This window comes from Cannabis sativa, chromosome 1, assembly GCF_029168945.1.
Source record: "Cannabis sativa cultivar Pink pepper isolate KNU-18-1 chromosome 1, ASM2916894v1, whole genome shotgun sequence".
Taxonomy (NCBI): domain Eukaryota; kingdom Viridiplantae; phylum Streptophyta; class Magnoliopsida; order Rosales; family Cannabaceae; genus Cannabis; species Cannabis sativa.
The window spans coordinates 49,084,411-49,111,017 of NC_083601.1; the positions used below are offsets into that span (position 1 = coordinate 49,084,411).

The 26,607-nt window shown below is 37.3% G+C and overlaps 2 protein-coding genes across 4 annotated transcripts; one reads left to right on the forward strand and one right to left on the reverse strand.

The window, feature by feature from the left end:
• Positions 1 to 337: 337 nt before the first annotated feature.
• LOC115706746 (RNA pseudouridine synthase 5) lies at positions 338 to 16,431 on the forward strand. Of its 2 annotated transcripts, XM_030634480.2 has the most exons (14): positions 338 to 713; positions 846 to 903; positions 1,160 to 1,187; positions 1,272 to 1,318; positions 5,832 to 5,922; positions 6,065 to 6,230; positions 6,707 to 6,794; positions 6,911 to 6,995; positions 14,649 to 14,724; positions 14,875 to 14,942; positions 15,040 to 15,109; positions 15,468 to 15,546; positions 15,639 to 15,732; positions 16,028 to 16,431. In XM_030634480.2, the coding sequence occupies exons 1-14, from the start codon at positions 602 to 604 to the stop codon at positions 16,091 to 16,093; spliced, it is 1,128 nt and encodes a 375-aa protein (XP_030490340.2). In that variant the 5' UTR covers positions 338 to 601; the 3' UTR covers positions 16,094 to 16,431. The 2 variants fall into 2 exon arrangements, with proteins under 2 accessions (XP_030490340.2, XP_030490341.1); XM_030634481.2 differs by lacking the exons at positions 338 to 713; positions 846 to 903; positions 1,160 to 1,187; positions 1,272 to 1,318 and adding an exon at positions 1,336 to 5,573.
• Positions 16,432 to 16,748: 317 nt separating this feature from the next.
• On the reverse strand, positions 16,749 to 26,529 carry LOC115706726 (uncharacterized). Of its 2 annotated transcripts, none has more exons than XM_030634447.2 (5): positions 26,167 to 26,529; positions 25,738 to 26,078; positions 24,456 to 25,397; positions 21,536 to 22,720; positions 16,749 to 20,343 (listed from the first exon to the last, which is right to left on the reverse strand). In XM_030634447.2, exons 2-5 carry the CDS (start codon positions 25,898 to 25,900, stop codon positions 17,093 to 17,095), a joined length of 5,541 nt encoding a protein of 1,846 aa, XP_030490307.2. In that variant the 5' UTR covers positions 25,901 to 26,078; positions 26,167 to 26,529; the 3' UTR covers positions 16,749 to 17,092. The 2 variants fall into 2 exon arrangements, with proteins under 2 accessions (XP_030490307.2, XP_030490308.2); XM_030634448.2 differs by having other exon boundaries at positions 16,749 to 20,340; positions 26,167 to 26,525.
• Positions 26,530 to 26,607: the final 78 nt, after the last annotated feature.

Here is a 26,607-nt window from a genome sequence, read left to right on the forward strand (position 1 = left end):
AATTTTGGTCCCGAATGTTAAACGGGGCGGGGAGGGGGATGACACTCCCCGTCCCGTGTGCATCCCTACTTCTGACCCGAAAAAAACCTTTTCTTTGGGATACTTTCATGATTTGTTTTGGAATCCTTAACTGGGAATTTTATGGTGTTTCTAATGTCACCAACAAAAAAATAGAATTAGTTCAGAACTGGCCTATCATAGACTTCCATTCCATGGAAGGAGCTTGTTGCCCCACATTTGATTGAGATCCTATATATAGATGATGATATGGTATGCTGATATATTTTCTGAAATTTTTATCAGGATAAATAGATAAAGTAAAAAAGTTATTAGCACACTAAACAACAATAAGCTGTGAATTTTCAATTAATTGGTTAAAATAAATAACACTGAAAGACAAAAAGAAAAAAAAAAACAACTCGGTAAAAGACTTTTTGGGATGGAATCACACATTATGTAAACATTAATATATATAACATATTATACTTATGTATCAGACACCATTTTAATTCTAACAATTTTCTGAAAGAAGAAAAGGAAAGAGGGAAGGGAGTTTTACTTGCGTTTTAGATTATTCCGTACCACCTTATGCAGAGGTCCTATGTCTAACCCTTCCCAAGGATCTCTTGCTCCGCCATTAACATTCGGTTTACCTTGGCCCGATCTTAACGACGGTTTATTCTACAATGATGTCGTTCGCGCCACCGATTCAGGTATTGTTTCATTTTTGTTCATTTATAAATACATAATATATATACATATTTGTTTGGTTGTCGAGAAATGTAGATGAAAATGGAAACTAAGGAAAGTGAATTTTGTTGTCTCTTGGTTGTTTTAAATTACAGAGTTGACATTGATCCAGTTCTACTCCAAGAAATACAAGAATTCTGCTCCTCTTCAAGGGTAAGTCTTCACTGCTCCGATTCGTACAGCTGTCTGTTTGGTTGCTCAGAAAATATGATCTGTTTGCCTCCTCCAAAAAATTTCACTGGAGAAGATGAACTAAGTATATGAAAATCCTTTTTGTGAAGTATATATATATATATTTATACGATATCCTTATGCACGTTTACTATGTTTTTTCTTACTTACTTTTTTTTTTTGTGCATTTTCTTTGTTTTCAATTGTTCATGTTGAACTAATTACTAATAACAAACAGTTGGTTGCAGCGAATTCAGAATGGACAGGTTCGATAATTGAAAAATTGGAAAGTGTTTTTTTTAGTGTTCAAATCCGCATTTAAGGTAATTCTCAGCTCCTTTAATCTGCAGATAACAATTGATGGTGAAGTTGTTAGAGATGCCAGCACAAATCTCAGGTTCTTTGATAGAAATTACTCTTATGTGTCATCTCACAATTGTTCTTTCGTTTGTTAATTTTGAGGCTTGGACAGAACTTATTGGTATATATACAAATAAACAAATTTTGACTTAATGGATATAATTATATAATATTATAAAGATACTGCTGAAATAGATGAAGTAACACGAAGAAGAAAAAAACAGGATTAGCAAGACCATGATAATCTTATTCTAGTTAAGTGTTAAAATGTCTGTGATATTGCCTAGTGGAGAATCCCAAGATTTCAATTCAAGTAGTTTAGAAGTTTAGCATAGGCTGATTAATCCAGTTTTTATGCATCAAATCAAACATTTTCTGTGATGCATAAAAAAACAAAGAGCCATAGAAAAGGCAGAAGTTTTGAGCTCTCCAATTACCACAATCAAGTTTTATTGCTTCCTTATTTAATCATTAGAGAGATTTATGAAATAGCTGTAGAAAGAAAGAAAATTCTGTACAATTTTGTTGTCTGATTCTGTCTATTTAAATGTATATTCTTATATTACAATTTGATAACAATTATTACGTTTTAAAAAAAATATGATTTAGTGAGCAATTTATTAGATGGACAAATAAACAGATAGAGGATCTGTGTCTCTAGTTGAGTTTGTAAATATGCTCAGTTCATTTATTCTTTGGGCTTTTGACCCAAAAAAAACTCTTCTTTGGGTCACTTTCATGATTTGTTTTGGAATGTTTGACCTACTTTGCTTTGAGCTAATCTTAGGCAAATGGTCTACTTCTTATAGAAGTCAAAAATGGCCAAGGTATATTTTCTGATATTGAATTCTATACATTAAACATGTATATAAAGATTTCAAGAGTCTATACAAAAAGAAACAAATCAAAGAATAAAGAGGAAAATGATCTCTTTCCTAAAAATCTATATTACAGCTTTACAAGATTCATTCCTAATAAATACTGATTTTTTTACACTCCCCTTAAGCTGGTCTAAAAATATCTTCCATAGCTAGTTTGCCGTTAAGAAAATCAAACTATATTTTTGTAGAGTCCCTTTGTGAAGATATTTTGTACTTGTTCACTGGTTGGAATATAGACATGCACACCAAGCCTTGTTCAATTTTTTCTTTAATGAAGTGTTTGTCCACTTCAACAGTTAGTACGGTCATGAAGCATCAGATTGTGAGCAATTACAATCGCAACTTTATTATCGCAGTATGAATTCATAGGTGATACTTGTAATGACTTTAGTTCTTGAGGTAATCTTCTTATCCACAAAGTTTCACACATGCCATGAGCCACAACCTTGAACTCAGCTTTAGCACTACTTCTTGTTACAACATTTTGCTTCTTGTTGTGCCATGTGACCAAATTACCACCTACAAAATTATGCTTTCAGCCCAAGCAACATCAGTATAGGCTTTAATTTTCAAATGTCCACGTGCCTCAAATAAGAGGTCTCTTACTGGTGTCCCTTTGAGATATCTATAGAAATCTGTAGACAACATCAAAGTGTTCTGAACATGGCGAATGCATAAATTGACTAACCATACTCACAGAAAATGTTATATTGGGACAAGTGTGAGTTAAATAGATAAGTCTTCCAACCAATCTTTGGTAACGCTCCTGATCCTTCACATTAACTAATTATGTTGGTTGTGTAATTTAATGTTGGGTTTAATAGGAGTTTCAACAGGATTGCAACTTAACATACCTATCTCACTTAGTAAATCCTGAATATACTTACGCTGACTTACAAAAGTACCAGCCTTGGATTGAGCGGATTCCATTCCAAGAAAGTATTTTAGAACGCCCAAATCTTTGATTTCAAATTTTTCACAAAGCTTCTCTTTTAGTCTCTCTAATTCATGAGAATCATCACCAGTTAGTACAATGTCATCAACATATACTATAAGAATGGCTACCTTTCCTTCTGTTGAGTGTTTGTAAAACATAGTGTGATTGACTTGACTTTGTATGTACCCATGAAGCTTTAGTACCTTACCAAATCGTTCAAACCAAGCTCTAGGGGACTGTTGGAGACCGTACAATGATTTTTTCAGCTTACAAACATTGCCAAAGCCAAAGTGCTTTCGAAACCTGGTGGAGGACTCACATATACTTCTTCTTCTTCAAGTTCTCCATTGAGAGATGCATTCTTCACATCAAGCTGATGTAATGGCCAATTGGAATTGATTGCTAATGACAACAACAACCGAATACAATTAATTTTTGCAACGAGAGCAAACGTCTCTTGATAGTCTTATCCCATAGGTTTAAGTGAAACCTTCGCCATGAGTCTAGCTTTGTACCTTTCAATACTACCATCAGCCTTGATCTTTATAGTGAACACCCATTTACAACCTATTTTTTTTCTTCTCATTTGGTAATTTAACAACTTCCTAAGTCTCAAATTGGTTTTCAATCATTCTAAAACAATTTGAAAAAAATTATTCAACTTTAGACTTCTCACGCATTAAATAAACTCGACAAAGGCGAGTATGGTCGTTTATAAAAGTAACAAATCATTTTTTTTTCCAGAATTTGTAGTAACTCTTAAAGGTCCCCAAACATCACTATGAAACAAATAAAACGGTTTGGAAGATTGATAAGAATTTTTAGCATAAGATTTTCGCCAATAAACAACTATCACATTGAAAAGATAGAGGATTCAATTTCTTAAATAGTACTGGAAACAAATGTTTTAAATAATAAAAACTAGGATGGCCAAGTCTATAATGTCAAACCTTTAATTGATCATGAACAGAAAGAGAACTAATACTACTAAACCCTTGAGCAATTTTATTATTGGAATTCTTATCTTCAAAATAGTAGAGATCATTAATCATCCCAGCACTTTCAATTGTCTTCCTGGAACTCTGGTCCTGAAAAAGGTAATGAGATTCATAAAAAATTGCATAACAATTAGAATCTTGAGATAATTTGCTAACAGACAAGAGATTACAGGAAAGTTGAGGAACATGGAGAACAAATTTAAGATCTATCCCCTCAGAATTTTTAATTAAACCTCTTCCTGCAATAGACGAGAAATTACCATCTGCTAGCTTAACTTTTTTACTACCTGGATAGGGTATATAAGAGTTAAACAATTTAGAAGAATAGGTCATATGATCTCCGGAATCTATGATCCAAGTAGTATAATTTTTTAGAAGACAATGTAGAGCATTTATTTCATTACTTGTATGTGCCATAGAAGCAGTAGGAATACCAGATGAGGTCGAGGTAGTTTTCAGCAGTGCATGAAGATGATCCAGTTGCTCCATGGATTGGTTTAAACTTCATTAGCAGTTGGCATGGCCATTCCTGATCCTTAGCTTTGCTTTTCCAACTGGCTGGTTTCCTATGGATTTTCCAGCAAGTCTCACTGGTATGACGAGGTTTATTGCAGAAGCCACACTGCACGCGAGGCTTCTCACCAAATTTGGGTGAATAATTGGTGTTTCTGCCATAACCTCCTCCCACAATAGCCAAAGTCGAGCCTTCCACAACAGTTCCAAGAACCTTTTTTCCCAACATAACACTCCTTCAATTCAAGACTCCTCTCTTTTGACCTTCGAGATCACCTCACCAATTGAAGGTAAAGGTTGTCGACCAATTATTCTCGCCCTCACCTCATCAAACTCCACATTGAGTTCAGCCAAGAACTTTGTCTTCTCAATAGTTCTTTTGTGGTGTTTTCCATCCTTATCTAACTGCCATTCAAATGTGTCAAAGAGCTCAAGGTCCTGCCAAGTTTTTAGAGAATTAAAATATTTTGTAACAGATTCTTCCCCTTATCGTAGCTCACCCAATTTGAGATGCAACTCAAACATTTGAGATTGGTTCTTCAAATCAAAATACATCTAAACAACATTCTCCTAAAGATCCTTTCCTGTAGGGTAGCACATATAGTTAGAACTGATCTCTTCCTCCAAGGAATTCACAAGTCACACCATCACCATTGAATTCTTAGCATCCCAGGTCTCGCATGTCGAATCATCCTCTGCTGGCGTCTTCTTCTCACCTGTCAAGTACCCCATTTTTCCACGACCGCACATGTACATCTATACCGATTGTGAACATCTGAGGAAGTTATCACCATTCAAATGAATGGTGGTGATTTGGACATAATGATAGTCAAAAGGAATGGTTTTGGCTGGAACAGTGGTAGATTCATTTGAGGCATCATACATGGTGAAGAAGGAGAAGAAAACGATTAGAGTTACAGTTAGGAGGCGGCTGGCTTTAATACCAAGTCAAAAATGGCAAAGGTATATCTTCTGATATTGAATTCTATACACTAAACGTGTATATAAAGATTAGAAGAGTCTATACAAGGAAACAAATCAAAGAATAAAGAGGAAAATGATCTCTTTCCTAAAATGCTATATTTCACCTTTACAAGATGATTCATTCCTAATATAAACTGTTTTTTCTACATTAAATAATACACCACTTTCACATCCTTAGTAAAGAAAAAATGTAGTTATGAAAATTTTATGGTGTTCCTAATGTCATAAACAAATTAGAATTGGTTCGGAACTGGTCTATCATAGACTTCCATGGAAGGAGCCTGATGCCCCGCATTTGCTTGAGATCCTATATGAAGATGATGATATGGTATGCTGATATTCTGTACTTGGACATTTCATTTTCAGAAATTTTCAATTGCTTTTATCTCGTAATATATTTATATGGCTTTTTCCTTGACGTTTTTTCATGTATGTTTCTCTTTGAACTAAGCAACGAATTATGTATACAGATAGCTTTAAATAAACCATCTGGGCTGCAAGTATTACCAGGAGGTCTTTTCCAGCAACGCACAGTTCTGACACAGCTCCTTTGGTGGGCCGCTAAGCTGAGCTCTTCTCTAAGGTGCAATAAACCGCATCCTACTCCTGTCCATCGACTTGGAAGGGGCACATCAGGTCTGCTTATAAGCTTTTCTGCTTTACAGAATGATGAAATTCTTCGTTTAATCAATGTTCTTAGCTTGAGTAGGTAGGAAAGGGATGTCCATATGGGACGCCTGAAACTCATTTTTCATTTAAATATGTGATTCAAACAAACTAACAACCAATGCCATTATGCCTACCTATTACCTTAGTTGATATGCATGGAAATGGTGGGAAGTGAATAGAATTGAAGTTTTCATATTTTCACCTGTGTTCTTTATTTATTTATTTTTTATTTACTACTGTACGAGAATAATTTTTTAAATCAACTATTTCTGTATAGGTTTCATGTTTCTAACTAGAAAAATGAAGATGAAGTTGAAGTAATTATATTTAAGATGGTTGATGGTTCTAGCTTGCATATGCCTTTAGCTGCTCCATATTTGATATGAGTCCCAGTTTTCAGCTTGAGTATTTCTTTTATGCTTGCTAACTTGATCTGGTTCTAGGATTATTACTATGTGCAAAGACAAAGATTGCCAAGACTAAGCTTGCGACATATTTTGCTGATGGAACATCCCATCTTGGTGGCATCAGGTCAGGGAAATGAGTTAGCTATTTCTTCTTTTCTTTTTTTCTTTCTTTTTTTTTTCAATTTTATATTACAATTGAAATTTTGAAATTAAATTTTCACTGAGAGATATTGAATACAGTAAAGCCAATTCGGAGCTTGGTATATCGAGGAAAATCTTAAAGATTTATCGGGCCCTGGTAACTGGGATAGTTTGTGATGACAAGGTAATGAACGATGCAGCAGCACATCTTCCCTCCACTGTACTCTCTGTTCTGTATTTCTTTTTAAAAATAAAACCTTATACTTGTATTGAACATAATAATAGTGAGTGGAAACACACACTAAAAGCTGAAAAAACAAGAAACATTAGACATTACAAGTCGTTATAAACTGACAATCAGGGAATGAGACATTTTTGAAATACTGACATTATTTCACCATAAGCTATCCAATGTATGATCTTTTCACAAATGCAGTCTAAACATTTCTTTCTACATGTTCAAAGATTCTATTTTTCTTCCATCCATAGAGCCTAGAAAATAGCTTTTCCTGTCTAGTTTTTCCTTCTTTCAAGTTGTAGAAAATAGTGAATCGAATTATCTGTGTATTTCATAGAATAGTACATATTTATATACAATGCTAGGAGACTAGGAAATAGGAAACTACCAACAAAATAGGAAACTACTAAATACAAGTTACCTTAATTCTTTTACACCTAATATACAGCTAATTCTCTAACACTCCCCCTCAAGCTGGAGCATAGATGTTAATCATGCCCAGCTTGTTACAAAGATAGTCAATCCGCACCCCATTCAAAGCTTTTGTAAAAATATCTCCTAGTTCTCCGGTTTTCACATATCCTGTGGAGATCAGACCTTGTTGAATTTTCTCACGAACAAAATGACAATCGATCTCAATGTGCTTAGTTCGCTCGTGGAATACGGGATTCGAGGCAATATGAAGAGCAGCTTGATTATCACACCATAATTTTGCTGGAATAGAAGTCTTAAACCCGAATTCAGTCAAAAGCTGATAAATCCATATTACCTCAGACACGGACTGGGCCATAGCTCTATATTCTGATTCAGCACTGGATCTAGATACAACATTTTGTTTCTTACTCTTCCAAGAGACCAGATTGCCACCAACAAATACACAATATCCTGAAGTGGATCGTCTATCTACCTTGGAGCACACTTGATACGCATCGAGAAAAACACTCAATACGGGTATGTCCATGATCCTTGTAAACTATACCTCGTCCTGGTGCTCCTTTTAAGTAACATAAAATTTGTTCTAATGCTGCCCAATGATGAATTGTTGGGGAAGACATGAACTGACTGATAACACTAACTGGAAATGCAATATCTGGACGAGTCACAGTTAAATAATTCAACTTTCCAACTAACCTGCGATATTTCTCAGGATCTTCAAATGGTTTCCCATCACGTGTAAGATGCACAGCTGGATTCATTGGAGCATTGCAAGGTTTTGATCCCAATTTCCCTATCTCAGTTAGCAAATCAAGTACATACTTTCTTTGAGACAGAAAAATACCTTGTTTACTCCGAATAACTTCAATCCCCAAGAAATACTTGAGTTCCCCTAAATCTTTCGTGTTAAACTGGGTGTGAATGAAAGACTTAAGGGATGAGATGCCTTCGCATCATTTCCGGTAATAACGATGTCATCAACATACACCACTAACAAAATGATACCAACGAGTTGATCTTTTATAAAACACGAATGATCGACTTACTTTTCAACAAACCAAACTTCTCAACGATCGACTAAATTTACCAAACCAAGCACGAGGGCTTTGTTTCAATCCATATAAAGATTTGCGAAGATGACAAACTCGCCACTAACTCCCCACGAGCAACAAACCCAGGAGGTTGCTCCATATATACTTCTTCCTCAAGATCTCCATGAAGAAAAGCATTTTTAATATCAAGCGATGCAAAGGCCAATGATGAGTAGGTTTGCCATGAAATGAACAGTCGAACAGATGTGAGTTTAGCAATAGGAGAAAAAGTATCACAATAGTCACTCCATAGGTTTGAGCATAACCCTTGGCAACAAGACGGGCCTTTAAGCGAGCAACTGTGCCGTCTGGATTGAATTTAACCGTGAACACCCATTTACACCCGATGGCCTGTTTTCCGGAAGGTAAATCAACCAAGACCCAAGTACCATTCGCAACCAAAGCATTCAGCTCTTCTATCATTGCAGCAAGCCAACCAGGATGAGACATCGCTTCTCGAACGAGTTTTAGGAATAGTGATAGAATCGAGAAGCAATAAAAGAACAAGAAGAAGAGGAGAGATGATTATAAGACACAAAAGAAGTAATAGGAAAAGTACATTGACGTTTACCTTTACGTAGTGCAATGGGTAGATCATCTGAGATGTCCGGATACGATGACGAAGATGCAGGTGCGGGACATGAAACAGAGGTGGAGGAGGGGGCGCACAGTGTACACTATAGGAGGCCGAGGGAGTGGTGGAGGTGGTAGAGGTGGTGGAGGTGTAGACATTGTGGGGGTGACGACCGAGGCAGGTGAAGGAACAAGAGACCCGCCAGAACATGGAGCAGGCGCATAGGATGTGACAGAATAAACCAACAAATCATCATCCTCCCCCTGACTAGTAGAAGTAGTGGAAGATGAAAAATAAGGTGTATTTTCTATAAAAGTAACATCAATAGAAACAAGATATTTGTTGAGATCAGGACAGTAACACCTATACCCTTTCGAAGACGAGAATAACCAAGAAAGACACACTTTAGTGCCTTAGGAGTCTAATTTGGTGACGGATGGACGGACATCGCGAGCAAAACAAACACTACCAAATACTCGCGGAGCAGCGGAAATAATGACTTATTAGGAAAAAGAATTTTAAATGGAATTTCACCATTAAGAACAGAAGAGGGCATGCGATTAATAAGAAAGCATGCCGTGGAAACTGCATCGGCCCAAAAAGGTTTAGGGACTTTCATTTGAAACAAGAGAGCACGTGCAGTTTCAAGAAGATGTCTGTTTTTACGTTCCGCAACACCATTCGAGGTGCCGTATCAACACAAGAAGTTTCATGAAGCATGCCATTAGAGGTCATATAAGATTGAAATTGAGCGGACATGTACTCTTTGGCATTATCACTTCTCAAAGTACGAATAGATACATTAAATTGAGTTTGAATCTCGGCCACAAAAAGCACGAATATAGAAAACAACTCGAACGATTTTTCATTAAATATAACCAAGTTAAACGAGTATAATCATCCACAAAAGTAACAAAATACCCGAATCCGAGTTGAGACAAAATAGGAGAAGGACCCCGAACATCGAATGAACTAACTCAAAAGGAACACTAGCACGTTTATTGACACGTGGACTCAAACTAACACGATGATGTTTGGCAAACTGACATGACTCACATTCTAACGAAGATAAACTACTATATTGGGGACACAGTTTCTTGAGCAAAGGAAGGGATGGATGACCTAAACGACAATGAGCCTCAAAAGCGGAAGCAACACTCGAACAAGCAATAGAGGTTGGCGGAAGTGGGTCAAGAACATACAAGCCACCAGATTCATGTCCTTTACCAATAATCTTCTTCGTCATAAGATCCTGAAACAAACAATGATCGGGGAAAGAATGAGATGCAACAATTTAGATTACGAGTGAGTTGACTAACGAGAAAGCAAATTAAAGGACAAATCGAGTAAATGTAAGACTGATGATAAAGATAGCATAGGTGTAGGAATAATAGTGCCAGATCCAAGAACGGTACGCCGTTGACCCATCGGCTAAGGTGACAACGAAGTGGGACCGTGAGGCGAAAAGTGGAAAAGAGACGGGAATTACCTGTCATATGATCTTTGGCACCAGAATCAATGACCCATTTCGAGGATTTGGAAAGAAGGCATGCATTAGAGTTACCCGAATCGGCAATCGCGATGACGAGAAGAAGATGAAGACTTAAGTGTTTCACGATACCTTGAGAACTTGGCAAATTCATCAGCAGAAATAAGGACCGATTTGTCAGATGCATCACTAGTGCTTGCAATATTGGCAGAGTGTTGTTGTCGATTCTTAAATTGTAACTTCCTACACTCAAACTTGGTGTGGCCTGGTTTCTTACAATAATTGCACATGATGCTCCCAGAATTTGGTGTGCGATTATCAGGTCCTTGTGAATTACCTCCTTTAAATCCACTTGGAGTAGAGTTTCTTTCTGGTGCAGAATTATTACGACTCACCAAGGCGCTATTAAGAGGAGTTGAAGAGGTAGTCTCTGTGCGAAGAACACGAGTAAACACATCTTGTAAAGAGGAGACATCAGAACCAGAGAGAACTTGTGACTTTACAGAGTCAAATTCAGATGAGAGTCCTGCAAGAAAACTCATAATAGCCATCTGTTCTCGTTGGCGCTGTTGAACTTTTACATCAGGACTAAAGGGTAATAGCACATTAAGTTCTTCATATGTTTTCTTGAAAGCCATAAAATAATTCATAAGAGACTTATCTTGTTTTTCCGCGCGATAAAAAGCTTTGCAAACATCATATATGCGAGAGATGTTGTCTTTGCCAGAATACAGAAACTCCAAGTAACCCATTAGTTCTTTAACCAATTCACAATGATTAATCAAACTAATTACCTCATTATCGATAGAATTTCGAATTTGAAGGAACAAGCGAGCATCCTCACGGAGCCATATTTTCCTTGAATAGTTTGTTTCTTCAGGAGGATCGTCAGTCAAGTGATCATCTTTGTCAATACTCCTCAAATACAGTCGAATCGTCTTACTCCATTCCAAATAATTCGAACCAATCAACTTATGGTCCGTGATTTTAGACATCACGGGAACCACATCAGAAACAACGATTGACTTCGAATCTGATTTTATCTCTGCCATAATCTCGAAACCAAAAAAAAAATTGACAGAAAAAGGAAGAGAACAAACTCAAAGGAATAGATACCCAAACACAAAGAAGACAAAAGTATCAAACCACAAAATGCGAAGAACCGCCGAAAACCGAAGCAAGGAGGACGAGAAAGGAGCAGGAGTGGGACGGGCGTCGACCGACACCGGAGAAGACGCCGGACGCGCCCTCACGCGCCGGCGCGTGGGAAGGTTGGCAGCGGCGGACGACGGCGCGTGGGCCCCACGCGCGGTGAATCTAGACGCCGGACTTTTGGGTTTTGCAGTCCGGCGGCTGGGCAGTCTTCCTATGTGGGCGGTGAGAAAAAATGGTCACTCCAAATAGGGTTTTCGAAAAAACAACCCTAAACTCAAACCCTAATTTTTTATTTTTTTTTTTTTTTTTTTTTTTTTTTTTCAGAACCCCAATTTCGAATTTCGAATTTTGAATCACAATGCTCTGATACCATGTAGAAAATAGTGAATCGAATTATCTGTGTATTTCATAGAATAGTACATATTTATATACAATGCTAGGAGACTAGGAAATAGGAAACTACCAACAAAATAGGAAACTACTAAATACAAGTTACCCTAATTCTTTTACACCTAATATACAGCTAATTCTCTAACACAAGTAAAGGAACACTTGTAAAGAAAACTTGCAATGAAGGAACTTGTACTGAGGATGATGGTTGATAAGTCTACTGAATTGGGTTCCTTTGAAGGATTTTGTGTTAGGAAGAACAAACTTTGTATGAGCCACCTCCAATTTGCAGATGATACAGTATTCTTTGTAGAAGACATTAGCTCAATCCGAGGATCACTGGATATTATACAAGCATTTTGTGATCGTTCACGGATGAAAGTGAACATGAATAAGAACCAGCTACTTGGATTTTGAGAGGACATATGGGTAGGAGAGGAAATGCTAGACCTTTTTCCCGGATTTGGCAAGAGTAATCTACTGCAAGGAACACAAGGGTCAAAGAAATGGCGATCGAGGATATAGGAGCATCAATGTTTAACTTCGGTTGGAACCTTCATTTCAGAAGGAACTTGCAAGACACAGAAGTAACAAACTTTCTGGGTTTGCCTCAGTTACTTGAGCACAAGCCAGTGGTTGGAATGCTGGAAGATTCAAGAATCTGGAATTTGGATACCAGAATCCAGTGGCACTTTTTCTTGCAAATCAGCCTTCCAAGAGCTTGTTTCTGGGCCACATGAGGTTAGAGGAAGGGTAGGCTAAAATGCTGTGGAAAAATTGCGCTCCTTCAAAAATCAAAGTTTTCGGCTGGCTTCTTGCTTTAGGCAAACTAAATGTCCATGAATTGATGCAAAAGAGGAGGCCTTGCAAATTATTACCACTGGGCTGGTGCATTTGCTGTAAGAACAGTCGAGAAACCTCTTCCCATTTATTATTAGAGTGTGTGTTTAGCCAGACACTATGGACCAGAATCAGCAGGTTGATCAGAGAGTTTGGTGTACTGTGGTGCATGCCCAAACCTGTTGACAGATGTTACTTTGCAAGCTAAAGGGAGATATGAGGGCTTCCAGGCTTTGGACGACAGCCATATTAGCTATGTTCTGGGCTGTATGGTTAGAAAGAAATGTGAGAATTTTGAAAAATCAGCAAAAAGTACAGAGGAGGTGTGGGAAAAGGTCAAATTCTGGGTTGCTACTTGTGTCTATAGGACCAAAGGTTTTGAGGGTCTGTCCTTCCAGGATCTCACTAGAGAATGGAGTTGCATTCTGCAACAAGATTTCTTCGATTTAGCCTACGTTTTTCAAGCTAAGGTTTTATCTGAGAATTACTAGGTATTACTTATCTAAGATTACTGCTCTTTACAATAAAACTGTTACCAAGTTATTCCTCCGCTGCGAGGTTCCCTAATATACGTGGGAGGTTTCACTTGACCTCTGTCTCTTTTTCAAAAAAATAAATAAATAAGATCGTGTGTTGTTTCAAGGACACCATCAGCAGCTAAATTTAGAGCTTTTTTTCTTGGCATTTGTGAAGGAATGTGATTAGAAGCCTACCTAATGAGCTAAGAGTGATGATGGAAAAGCCTACCAAGATGCGTGGTAACAACCAAGCTTCCACGAGTATATATAGGAAAGAATCATGATAATGTTCATCATGACAGGGACCACTCATTGATATAGATGGCCACTTCATCTGTGAGAAGATTGAAAGTGCTCTGTTAGAACTGGTTTACACTTCTACAATACCTCATGTAGCGGATGTGCTTGCTATAACTTTTCCGGGGACTAATATTGAAGAACTAAGTTGCAAGGAATGCTTGATATTCTCCACCTAGCTTAAGAGGGAGCATGGGAATAATGTGAAATTATTATTAGATTGATTTGTTACACAAACTCTCTCTCTAATTTCTTTTTTTAAAAAAAAGCATTTACTCGTTGGAATCATGGATTATCCATCCTAATGTTGTGGTTCTTGAGGCTGTACGGTCTTTCCTTCATAAAATTCAGAAATTCCTATTCCTCTCTAAACCTCTCAAAAAATTGTCCTTTACCTGCCACTCTAGGAAGGGCCACCGGTTAATAAAGGAGAATAAGCATTGCAGTGACCCTAAAAGAACCCTGCCAATTAGGTAAAAGTGTGATTTGGTACTCATCTTGTATAGGATGTGGGATTAAATTTAAAATGTTAAAATATAAGAAAGCTGTTATTTTCCCCCTACCTTCTTTCATAAGGCAAGGTCTCTCAAACCAGTCACCAGAATAACTTCTTGTCCTATTCAGACACTATTTTGTTAAACTTTAATGCATTTTTTCTGTCATCTAAATATCTATCCAGTGTGATTGTTTTCTTAACACATGGTTTTACTTGTTGATTTGGATACATTATGTGTTTTCTTAAAAATAAATGAAAAACAGTTTATGACATCATTTTATATAGAGAGCTTGTTTAACTAAAAAGTGCTTCAGGTGAATGTCAGTCAACCGATTGGAATTGTGCAGTATCCTGGTGTGGCGAAAGGGTTGTATGTTGCCTCTCCCTCAGGTTTGTTTGCTAAATTTGTGATTAGAAAAGAAACTCCTTAAACACAATTTTTGCTGATAAAGTTTTACATGTGCTCTCTCACACCTCTTATGATGAAACTTGGGTTTTCATCCAAATATTTTATCTTCCATTATTTTTTAACTGATCCAGGAAAACCAGCGCTTAGCAAAGTTGAAGTCCTAGAGAGAGACACAGAAAAAAATTGCACGTTGGTCCAGGTGGATTACATTGGTCATATTACTCATAATGTGCTTTAACTTCTTTCTTATGTTTTATCGATTTCTCATTCGTATATCTTGTTGACATATCTAACAGGTTGAGATTCAGTCCGGAAGACCTCACCAAATTCGTATTCATCTTGCTTTCATTGGACACCCTCTACTAGGTAAACATTTTTAGATGTGCATGTTTTGAGTATTGTTTAGTGAGTCTGAAAATTTTAGAAGTCAGAGAGAAAACAAGTTGGTTGCATTAGTTAGTTGAAGCCAGGCCAACATGACCCCCCCATGCTAAAGTTTCTGGCATAAAACCCAATAATTAGTATCTTCTCTGTAACTCAAAAGAAATTTATAATATTTTTAATCAATTACTTTAAAAAAATTCCGGTTAGCTGTTTTAGACAATGCAAATAAGTGATAATGAATACCTCTTCTAGAGAGCAATGCTAATTAGAAGTAGCCCAAGCAATCTTTTATGCTACAACTAGACATGAACTCTGTATTACTTTTTTTGTCTTTTTGAAGGTGACCCTCTTTATGTTGTTGGTGGTGGACCTCAGCGCTCAGATTCTGAATATCTGGATGAAAATTTCGCATTAGATGGGTGTGTTTATGATTTCCCTTGCCTATAATGGATAGAATCTCTTTTTGAAAAAAAGTTGTTTCATTTTATTTTCTATCAATATTTGTGTACAGAGGGTTTCTGAGACCTACGAAACCTGTTCCTGGGGACTGTGGCTACAGCTTACATGCTCATAAAGTTACACTATCTCATCCAACCACCAATGAGGTAAGCAGGATTAAGCATTCAAAAATTAACTGCTACTAGTTTAGAATGCACACAAGCAGTTCTTTGTTTATTATACTTCTCTCAATTAGTGTACATTTTTCTTGAGATTCCTCCAGTTGCTTTTATTTTCTCATTTTGCTTTGGGGTTCTCTGCGATTGGTCCTTCTAATGAATATACTGTCAGATTATTCGGTTTAATTATTTTTTTCATATAAACTTAAATAAACAAATGAAGCCTCATCGATGTATCGTTCTTGTAAGATATTTTTTTTGTTCTTTTAATGGAATGAAGCAGGTGATCATAATCTCAGCGCCTCTTCCACCCAACCTTCGGACACGGAAAGAAGTGCAAGAAAGATAGGCATGAGTTAGCAGTTAGAAAGATTACAAGACTTTTTGTTTTATCTTTGCGTTTGATAAAACATGCAGGTGAGCATGTGCTTGTGCTGATGCGTAATGTTTCATTACTGTATTGAGTCGTATAGGTGTATCGTCTCCTTTTGCTCCTCCTGCATTTAAAGTATAATATCCTCCAAGAAAAAAAAATTATAAAACAATTGTTAAAAGTATCTTCCATACACTTTGCTTGGTTTTAGTTTACTACAAGTGATGGAAGAACAAAACAAAAAGGAGAAAAGTAATATATTCTCTTCTACTTGATTTTATTTCGGTTATGAAATAGATGAAAGCTTTTCCCTTCTCCTTTTCGCTTTTTCTTTTTTGCAAATTGGCAGGTATCAACTTTAATTTGTATTGAAATCGACCACCAGATCCTATGTCTACAAAGCTTTATTTGTCAATTGCTATGACCACTAACTTCACTTTAAAATCACCATTGCACGAAAACCACCACATTTCAGAAAATGCATATTTTTGGTGTTGAAAGAATTGCCTAGACAAGCATGTAAGTTAATAATAGTGAGAGAGAGAGAGAGAGAGAGAGTTTGGCTTTTCAGGTAAAAGACAAAAAAGAAGCAGAAGTCATTAAAATCAAAACCATAATTGTAAAGGGAAGAGAGAGAGAACTTGAGGAAATAAATTAATGAGATGTAAAAAGAAGTCAAAATCAAATAACCTCCTACTACCCCCCCACTACTAACTTTTAACGAATTATTTTCTGTATTTTTTTTATATCAAATACAAATACAAAGCTGCTGGAATATTACAAGCGCATCTAACAAGATTACTTTACCAAAAAGACGAACTTAAAATAAACCCCTCTATTGCCCCCCTATCATTTCATTGTTGACCAATACAAAAACTATAATACAACGGGCGGCAATGAAAAGAATTTGCCGCTCGAAAGGGCCGCCCGCGTTCGGGAGACCCCATTCATCTAAAAGGCATAACATAACATCTACTACCTGCTCATGTCCCCATTCCCTCTCCAAGATTCATCCTCTCTGATAATGCTGCTACTCTGGCCCCCATATTGCTGCTCAGTTTTTGCAAAGTGTCTTTTAAGCGCAACCACAGGATCCGTCACACCCGTGGTGCATCCTCCACCGACAACAATACCTCCCCTCCCCAAGACATTTATTCCAACCATCCCTCTTCCTTGGTGCTGAAAGCTGGAAATAGTTTCAATTCCATTCCGTCTTTGCACCTCAGAGAACATGTCTTGTCTCTGATTCACATCTACAGTAAATGGCTGCACTTTAGCAGCCTCTCGGCTCCGGTACACCTGATAATCAACCATTCCCTTGCTGTTACTAATCTCCCTGGTCGGATAAGCAGACACGCCGTTCACATCGAGCTCATTACTATTGACAACTGACTGCAATGACTGCTGCTCCATTGTAGATGAGGGAGCAGAGAAATTACTGAAGGCAGCAGGATACTTGGCTAGCAAAATCGCAGAATCCGGCACAGATGGAAATGTGGCTTGCAATCTGTTTCCATCCCAATAAGAGTAATTCCTCATTTGAACATTCTCAATACCCAAATAATTTTTATGATCAAAATTTAAGAGGGTAGAATTTCCATCTGAATTGTGGAGGTTCGCGAACTTCATGTTAGACTGGTTGCTCAACTTATGGTTGTTACTCCCTTCGTTTTCTTCATTATCCCGGTAATTGGAATCCGCCTTTGGCAAAGATGGAGCAGTAAGTATCTTACCAAACAATTTCACATCACCACCGATCCTACTTGGCTTTTCTGAATCCGACAAACTCTGCGAACGAGATTTTCGACGATCACTTGCTTGTTCTGTATTTTGAGACATGAGTGGAAACTGAGTCGTTGAACAAGAAGGATTCACATTGCTGCACCTTTGTAGATAGCAATTTTGCAATAAAGAAGCATTGCTACTTGTTTCTGAGCTGGAAAGGCCTTGAACTTCAGAGGAATTTCTGCACCTGACATCCCCATTCACCTCTACTTTAACATTCATTCGTACTGGACAGGCCCTCAGAACCTGGGAGGATTGAGCATCGGTTAATATAGGAAGACCTGTTACATGGGCATTAGATTCATCTTTACAAACAGATATATGACACACATCTCTGCTCTCCTGAAAATCCAGTGATGATGACATTTTATCTTCATTACCATTTTTCTCACACCGAATAGCACCAGAGTTCAGCGATATAGAATTTGCAGAGACAAGAGGAATCTCTTGAGCCAATGGGATTACACAAGACTTTTCCTTGGAATTCAACTCTATAGAAACTTGACGCTGATAGTCCGGGTTCAGACTGAATCCCGAACAGGAGTTTCTATCAGAAGTCATGTGGGAAGCATTGCCAGTTGAATTTGAATCCTGTACCACAGAGTCTAAGCCGCTTTGCCCACTAGTACTTGCATTGCACTTCTCATCTAGCCTGTCCATTAGGTTCGCAAGTTCATCAGAAGATACTTCATCTACAGGCTTCTTCCCAACCACAGATTCTGTATTGAATAGCTTATCATTTTCATTTCCCTCACTAACAGATTCCAATTCTGCAACAGAAGTCCCTTGTTCATCCCCATCATCTCTTCCTGTGTCTATACTGGACAACACAGGGAGTGTTTCTTGGATAGGAATAACCTTTGCTTCGCCAACACCTTGTGTGATAGTACTATCACCATCAGACACTACATTGGGCCTACTCTCCTGAGATTCTGAAGCATCGATGTTTCTTTTACTATCGCCATCAGACACTACATTAGGCCTACTCTCCTGAGTTTCTGAAGCGCCAATGTTTCTTTTACTGCTTAGTTGTTCCCTTCCATTTTTTTCCTCTAACCTGCTCTGTACGTCAATGTTTCTTTTACTATCGCCATCAGATACTACATTGGGCCTACTCTGAGTTGGACATGAATCAGACAGCTGAGATTCTGAAGCGTCTATATTTCTTTTACTGTTTAGTTGCTCCCTTTCATTTTTCCCCTCTGACCTGCTCTGCGCAGTTAGTGAAGTAAAGTTCTCAGCTGGGTCAGTTTCATCATTCTTCATCTTCACAGCAGACAATGGCAAGTCCTCATCCATTTTAGAACCTGACTTATCACTGCAAATACCTGACCCCATTTCTCGAGCACAGACATTTTCAGAGCCACTTCCACTTCCATTAGCATCATCACCTGTAAACGTTCTTTCATTTTCTGGTCCAGGATGTATCAGATCAAGTCCAAGGCACTTCCTAGCCTTACTAAAGAAAACTTTGCACTGATCCCGGGACCTCGATCTAACACACTGAGAGATCTTGGCAAAATCCCTACCATATGATGTAACTGCCTGGACAAAGATAGCTTTTTCCTCATCTGTCCAGTCAGTTGGATCCATTTCCCCACAACTCTCATCAGAACAAGTCCCGTCATCAACATATTGTGTAACATCAGGTGTTAAAGGACGTCTAACTACAGAATCAACTTTCTGAGACCTCCACTCCCTGTAGCCCTCCACAGGATCAACAGAACTTGTAATACAAGAACTCATCGCCTCTGATGATAGGGATCCACATAAACCAGCCAGAATATCAGCAGCAAATGTCTCTCTATCATTCCCAACGATATCAATGCTAGATGATCTTTCATCAGTACCATAATCACCCCGTGATGCTTTAGATTCACTCAACCCTCCAAAAATCAACCTTCCAGAGCATGCCTTCTGATTTCTCATGCAATCATCAGCATTAGCCGCCATCACTGAAGCCACATCCAGAATATCAAGGGAAGCAGCATTCATCTCGCGATTCCACTTTTTGTTTAGCTTCAAGTATGTAGCATTAGCCAAGGACTTGACCTGCTTACCACAGTCCAATTTCTTCTTTTTCTCAAAAGAATCAGATTTGTGGTTTTTGTAGTAGAACTCAACACAGTCAGCGGTTGTCTTGTGATCAAGAAAAGAGGCTATTTTTTTAAAATCCTTCCCACAAGATGCTAGCTTATCCATGAAGATCTCTTTTTCTTCAGGGGTCCAGGGATTAATCATAGCCCTCTCCTTCTCAACAACACAGGGATCTTCAACTAAGCCATTATTAGAAATAAACCTTGACACAATCTTCTCCCTTTCGTCCAAAATCAGAGCAGGCATCTTCAAGTTGTTTCTATGAAGCTTGACCTGAGAATCCAGCAGCAACTTGCTTGTAAAATTAACAACTTCTGCTGTAGGGACCAAACTTAAGTTTCCTGCTGTAAGAAAAATTCAAGTTGTTTAGGATTAGAATGAGTGGAAAGGATAAAAAAAAAAGATACCATAATGTATATGGACCTACATTCTCTAGACTAACATAAAATGTGCTCAAAAGTATCTTTCACCTTTAAATTAAACAATAAAGCTCATACCTAAAAAAAAACATATGTTTCACCATTAATGATTTAGCATACACTATTGTCACATTTTGAGAGTAGGATCAGATAATTTTGATCTATTGATTTGTTATGAAACAAATAAGAATATTGAAAAATAATCCAAACTAAATAACCTCCTTTCATTTTTTTTATATTTCTTTTCTATTATGTTAATTAATTCAATCCCACTATCCAAACAGACCTGAGTGGCATAATATCACAACCAACAAAAAAAAAAAAAAACAAATCTAATTCAGTCCTAAATTTAAATTTCGCCATATCACTACTATTATGGCCAACATCTTCTTTTACTTCTATCTTAATAGGCCACATCCAAAATCCTGCTTTCTGGTCAGACTATAGTTCGTTGGCATTATATACTTTCTTATACAGATTACTTTGTCCACACCAAGATTCAATGGTGATAATGATATCTTTTATGTTTTAAAAAAATGATATATTTTGTGTAGTTATTATAATCAGATAATAAAAATCCAAAACTCCGTTCTTGTGGCATTCTTTGTAAATAATTCCTGTTTGATGGTGTTACCATGGCGTTTTATTTTTAGCTCAAGTAAACTCCTCACACTCAGCTGTCAGAATAAATATCCTTTAAAGTAGAATGAACTAATGAACGAAGTACACAGCTTTTCATAGGAGAACAGACTAGCAATAAGAAATATCACAGTTCTTTCCACTTAACCCTAATACATAATGTACTTTCTCCTCCACTTCCCAATTTAATCTCAATACCTCCATAGTACCACTGAATCTAAGTTCTAATGTTTTTTCTTATTTCTATTGGGGAAAAAAAGAATTCCCTCCTGACTACTGTTTAAACTAAACTACATTACACTACAATAAAGAGAGAATAAACCAAACATAAAAATTAAATAAAACGAAAAATAAGCCCATAATACAAGAGCTGACTAAAATGAATCCACAGCTCTTAGTATACTCACAAGGGTCACGAAATTGTTTCAATTATAAATGCATCATAATAGCCAGTTCAAAACGAAAGAAGGCTGGTCACCTGGTGAAGAAAAACGAGAACGGATAGAAGATCGATGCTTTTGATAACCATTATGCACTGACCGTAAGCTTAATTCAAGCTTTTTCTGAGATTTTGCACGGTGTTTCCTTATAGATAGCAAACGCATGTCTTCCTTCCACAAGCTTTGGAACGCTCTGAATTTCAAGGTTATAACTCTCTCCTTAAACCTTTTAAACTGCTTCCTCATCAGAAATTTCTCCTTAACTAGTGTATAATCCTGCTGAGATGAGGCATTGAGACCTTCAGAACTATCCAGGCTAAATTCATTTTGAGGCAATAGCTTATTAAATACATCATGAGCTCCCTTCGCTAACTCTTTATTTGACGACAAAATGACACTCTGTAATTTAACTTCTCCGTCAGTACATGAGCCCAAAGTATCAATTATAGGTGCAGTTATTTCACCCTCAGTTAGCATACTACAATCCTCATAAGTATCTGGAACAGTTTCCTCTCCTCCTGAACCAGGCACTGAGTGTTGCACATCTTGGTTGGTCAATGGAATGCCATCCGAATTCCCAGTAGCATGATTCAACAAATCCGAAGAAGATACAGCTTTAGCCAAAGATAATGGCTCAACAAACTTCGAAGTCACAGTTCCAGGACTATCAACATCCTCAGCCTTCACATTTGCACAAGCTTCTTCCTTATCACTATTGCTGATTGGTAACTCTTCCGCAACTGCATCATCAGTGGATCTAATTTGCAACAGAGCAGGACGTGGGACAAGATGGGTAATAACTTCTTCTTCAGAAGATATTAAACGGTCCTCTGCAGGCAAAGAACAAGAAACTGATGGAGAGCTACCGATAGTGATGGATTTCAATGATTTGAGTTCATTTTCAAGTGAATCAATTTCTGTTTCTGTCACCTCCAAGGTCTTTGAAATTTCAGCCTTCCATATCAGCAACTTATTAATTGCAGTAGACCTCACATAAGTTGAGTCCACTGAACTTGGATAATCTGACTGTAGTAACTCAACTAGTGACGAGCCCAATGTTGATATTGAGTTTGAATCCATTTTTTCCAAGTTAAACGAGAATCCTTCTGAATGATTAAGAGACACAGGACCATGATTAAGAGACACAGGACCAGGTGAGCCACATAAGTTACTACCATCATTATCAATACTCACTGCCTTGCCAAATGATTTCTCTTCCACACCTGTCACAAAGTGATAAAATTGAATATTAAAAAATCATATACATACACATCAAAATAATAATAAAAGACTCCTTAAAAGTAAGAACAGACCGCTGTCAGCAGGTGATAAAACAAAACAAAATTCACAAGATTATTCAAGAACAAAAATTAAATAATTCGAGTCTCCAAAAATAAGATCCCATCAAACAGCCAATTAAAAAATTTAGATACCAAAATACGAGCCAAAATTCAAAATAAACCTGTTAAAACATGCATCAATTAAAAAATGGGGAAGAGATTCTAATTTAAATGGCATCTACAAATGATAAAGGACACATTTATGAAAAAACGGTAAAAGATAACTTTAGAAGGTACCTATCAGACAAGTTTACAAGGGTTTAACAATTTCAAATTGTATATAGCAAAGAAAATACTTTTATGTATTGCCAAGAAAAATATTTTAGAGTTCTTCCACATGAAAAATATTTTAGAGTTCTTCCACATGAAAAATATTTTAAAGTTCTTCCACATGAGTGAGTACTCTAGAAATATAAGTGCATAGGACTTAATTTGATAGCGACATTGAGAGAGTACAATAGGAAATCAGACCTAATATAAAAAACAGGAATGTATTTCTACACACAAGAAAAAGTCTACTTCTCTTGGGGGAGAGAATATACCTAATCGCATACCAAGTATTTTCACTGCACTTCTACTTCAATATGAGCATCACAAGACACTGGCACAACTCAACATTCAGATTTTAAAAAAAAATAGTTTTGCGAAATCACTATTAATTGAGTCCCTTAAGACCATCTGCTACGGGAATGTAAATATATTTGGCACCAAAAGTCAATATGTGATGTATTTGGTACAATTTTAGCACTACACTCCAATGCAAAATTGTAAAAGCTGATGCAATAATAAATATTTCAATCTTTCATGAATGTTCATTTAATATTTATTAAAGATATAAAAAAATCATAATTTTTCTTTATATTTTATTGTTGACAGCTAAAAATAATTCCAAAAGAGTTACCGTAAAAAACATAGCATTTAATGCTAATAGCTAGCAAAAGACAATAATAAATTAATAAAATATCATAAAAGTAAATGAAAATGTTTAGCATTTATAATGATGCAAAATTGTATCAAGCTACATTGTGTGCCAAATTTGGTCCAACTTTTAGCATATAAAAAATTTAACAAAATTGTTGACACACCCTTGGAGCAAGTATTTTCTAGAATGACGACATTGTAGCAAAGTATCCCAAATTTGGCACACTAATGAAGATGCTCTAAGATACATGTTATTTCAGCACCAAAATATTTTTTTTTTATAAATGAGTTTCCAGTCTTTCAGAACCTTTTGATCCCAACCAGCTACTGATACAATGAGAAAAACTACAAAATTCCATAACAGATTGACATCCTTCTAAAATTAGGGAATTACCTAACTTTATAGACACAAAGCAACACTACCTCAGACCATAAGATTAATGATATAGGAATAAATTATACTTCTAGGATAAGAGAAGAATAAATGCTAAACTTAATAAGATAGGAATAAATGATACTTCTAGGATACTAAAGCTTAAAGATCTTCTGAATTCCAATCCAAATCCTCAACCAACTAATGTTTTAGTTACAGAAATCAATTATTAATAATAATAATAATAATAATAATAATAATAATAATAATAATAGGTAGAAGATAATAGATTGTGAAGATATTTTATAAAAATCCTCAACATACCTGGGGAAGAACTGCAAGCAACAGACGATGGGGTTGCAGGAGATGCACAATCTGAAAAACTCGTCACTCTAGGGCTTTTATCAATCAGGCTTGAACTGAGAGAATGAGAAGGTTCTGCATTGCTTACAGCAAATACTCCATCTCTGTTAAAGGTGACTTCAGGGACTTCAACTTTCTTTTTCTCATACTTGGCCAATCCCTCACCCCATCCAAGGCGTGGCTTCTTCCTGGAAGTCATCTCCTCTGATGGTGCAGAAGATGCCACACATGCGTTAGCATCTGCTGAAGGAGACTGAACTGGAGTTGCATTTTTCATCTGCGATTCAACCTTTGTGTCAATTGAATCAACAGCCCCAGTAGTCTTAGAGCAACTCAAGTGGCTGAAACCTGAACCTCTTGAAGATAAGCTTCCAGATCTTGTCCACTTCATAGGCTTCCAATCATTTATGCCCATAGAATGCTTCCTATCACATCTCTGAGCTGTGCCCAACCCCATGGAACCACCTGCCTTCTCATGCTGGTCCTTAAACTGAGCCTGATCCCATGTGTTTCCAAAGCTACCATTCGAATAAGGTGAATATGGTGGCAAATCTTCTCGTGATTTCTGTTCATTGTTCATGTCATGCACTCTTCCAGGTGTGCTTGGAAACCCATTGTTCACGTCATGCACTCTTCCAGGTGTGCTTGGAAATCCATTGTTCACGTCATGCACTCTTCCAGGTGTGCTTGGAAACCCATTATTTGTTTCCCAGGTGTGACCTCTCCATTCTCTTTGATTATAGGAGCCTCTATTTTCCCGACTACTTCTGCCATATTTCCCTTCTCCGCGAGAATTAGAAGGCCGGAAGCCATCATCTTCTAGAACCTTCTCACTGGACCGAGATGCATACCCATGGCCAGGCACCTCAGAAAAAAATCGCCAACCACCTTGCTTACCGTGACCTTCACAAATATTCAGAAATAAATTATTAATTACATATCACCATAGGAAATTGCAAGGAAGCCAAAGGCAACAAAATCGCCTCTCTCAGATCTTTACACAAAGTAAATGAAAACTCCAGATCTAAGAAATACCCATAAAATAATGAACACAGACGATAATTCTTAAGAACGGATGACACAGGGACCGATGTCCCAAATTATAAACAGATGGAGGAATTGCACAAAAACTAGTTCACGGGCCTGCCTAACTCCCTCCTTCGTTGCTGGAGTAAGGTGAGAAAAATTGAGAAACGGAATAAAAAATAAAACAAGAGAACCATCGCGTTTTAACCATACTTACCTAATGGTCTGCGAAAATCGGTCGATCCCCATCGATTGAGCTCTCGCGAGCCATGATGTGAAGAGTCCCTCCATCTGGCGACAGACCCTAGGGACTCCGACCTCTCCTGCTTCCTCTCCCTGAAGAAGTCCTTCCGATCCCAAGGCAGTGGTTCAGGCGGCATGAAAACCAACACAATCGCATGGGAAACCCCGGCCCCCTCCTATTCCAAAAACCCTACCACTTAACTCGCACCAAACAACAACCAACACCTCTGCCACAGCCCTAATCAGCCTCCTGGTGCCTTAATCTGGAGCTCGAAACCACCGCCAATCAGAGAATGACAATAAAAAGTCCCCAACCTAAAAGGAATTTCAAGGTTTTCAAACCAAACCACAACCAGAAAAATAAAATCTCAAAACACGAAGCACAAAGAATACGAGGACAAACCTAAGCGGCAACAATCGTCCCAGAAATCAAACCAAGAAAAGCGCCGCTGCGGCCATAAGTTATTCTAATTCCTAGGGTTTGCTATCGTTATCTTCTTAGACCAGACCATCTTCTTTCTTCTTCTTCTTCTTCTTCTTCTTCGTCGCCTTCTTCTCTCTCTCTCTGTGTATTGTAAAATTAAAATTAAAATAAAAATAAAAAAAATAAATTTTGGTTCGGTTCTCTTTTTCTTGGCTTGGTGGGAAAATTTCCTGTGGGAGCGAGAAAGTGAGAACGTGAGCCGATAAGGGAAAAGAAGCACCTAGACAGAGATTGATATCGGATCTCAACTTCTCCATTAATCTTTATTTCAATGCGCTTTTACGTCCGTGAATTAATTAATACAAACAAATATATATTTGAGAAGTTCTATTTGCACCCCATTTTTGTGATAAATACAAG

Coding starts and splice junctions, on each gene's coding strand:
- LOC115706746 (XM_030634480.2), top strand. CDS start 602: ATGTCTAACCCTTCCCAAGGATCTCTTGCTCCGCCATTAACATTCGGT. Junction 1,188..1,271: donor AGCGAATTCAGAATGGACAG/GTTCGATAATTG, acceptor TTTAATCTGCAG/ATAACAATTGATGGTGAAGT. Junction 6,231..6,706: donor ACTTGGAAGGGGCACATCAG/GTCTGCTTATAA, acceptor ATCTGGTTCTAG/GATTATTACTATGTGCAAAG.
- LOC115706726 (XM_030634447.2), bottom strand. CDS start 25,900: ATGCCGCCTGAACCACTGCCTTGGGATCGGAAGGACTTCTTCAGGGAG. Junction 25,398..25,737: donor CGATTTTCGCAGACCATTAG/GTAAGTATGGTT, acceptor ATATTTGTGAAG/GTCACGGTAAGCAAGGTGGT. Junction 22,721..24,455: donor TGCTTGCAGTTCTTCCCCAG/GTATGTTGAGGA, acceptor ACTTTGTGACAG/GTGTGGAAGAGAAATCATTT.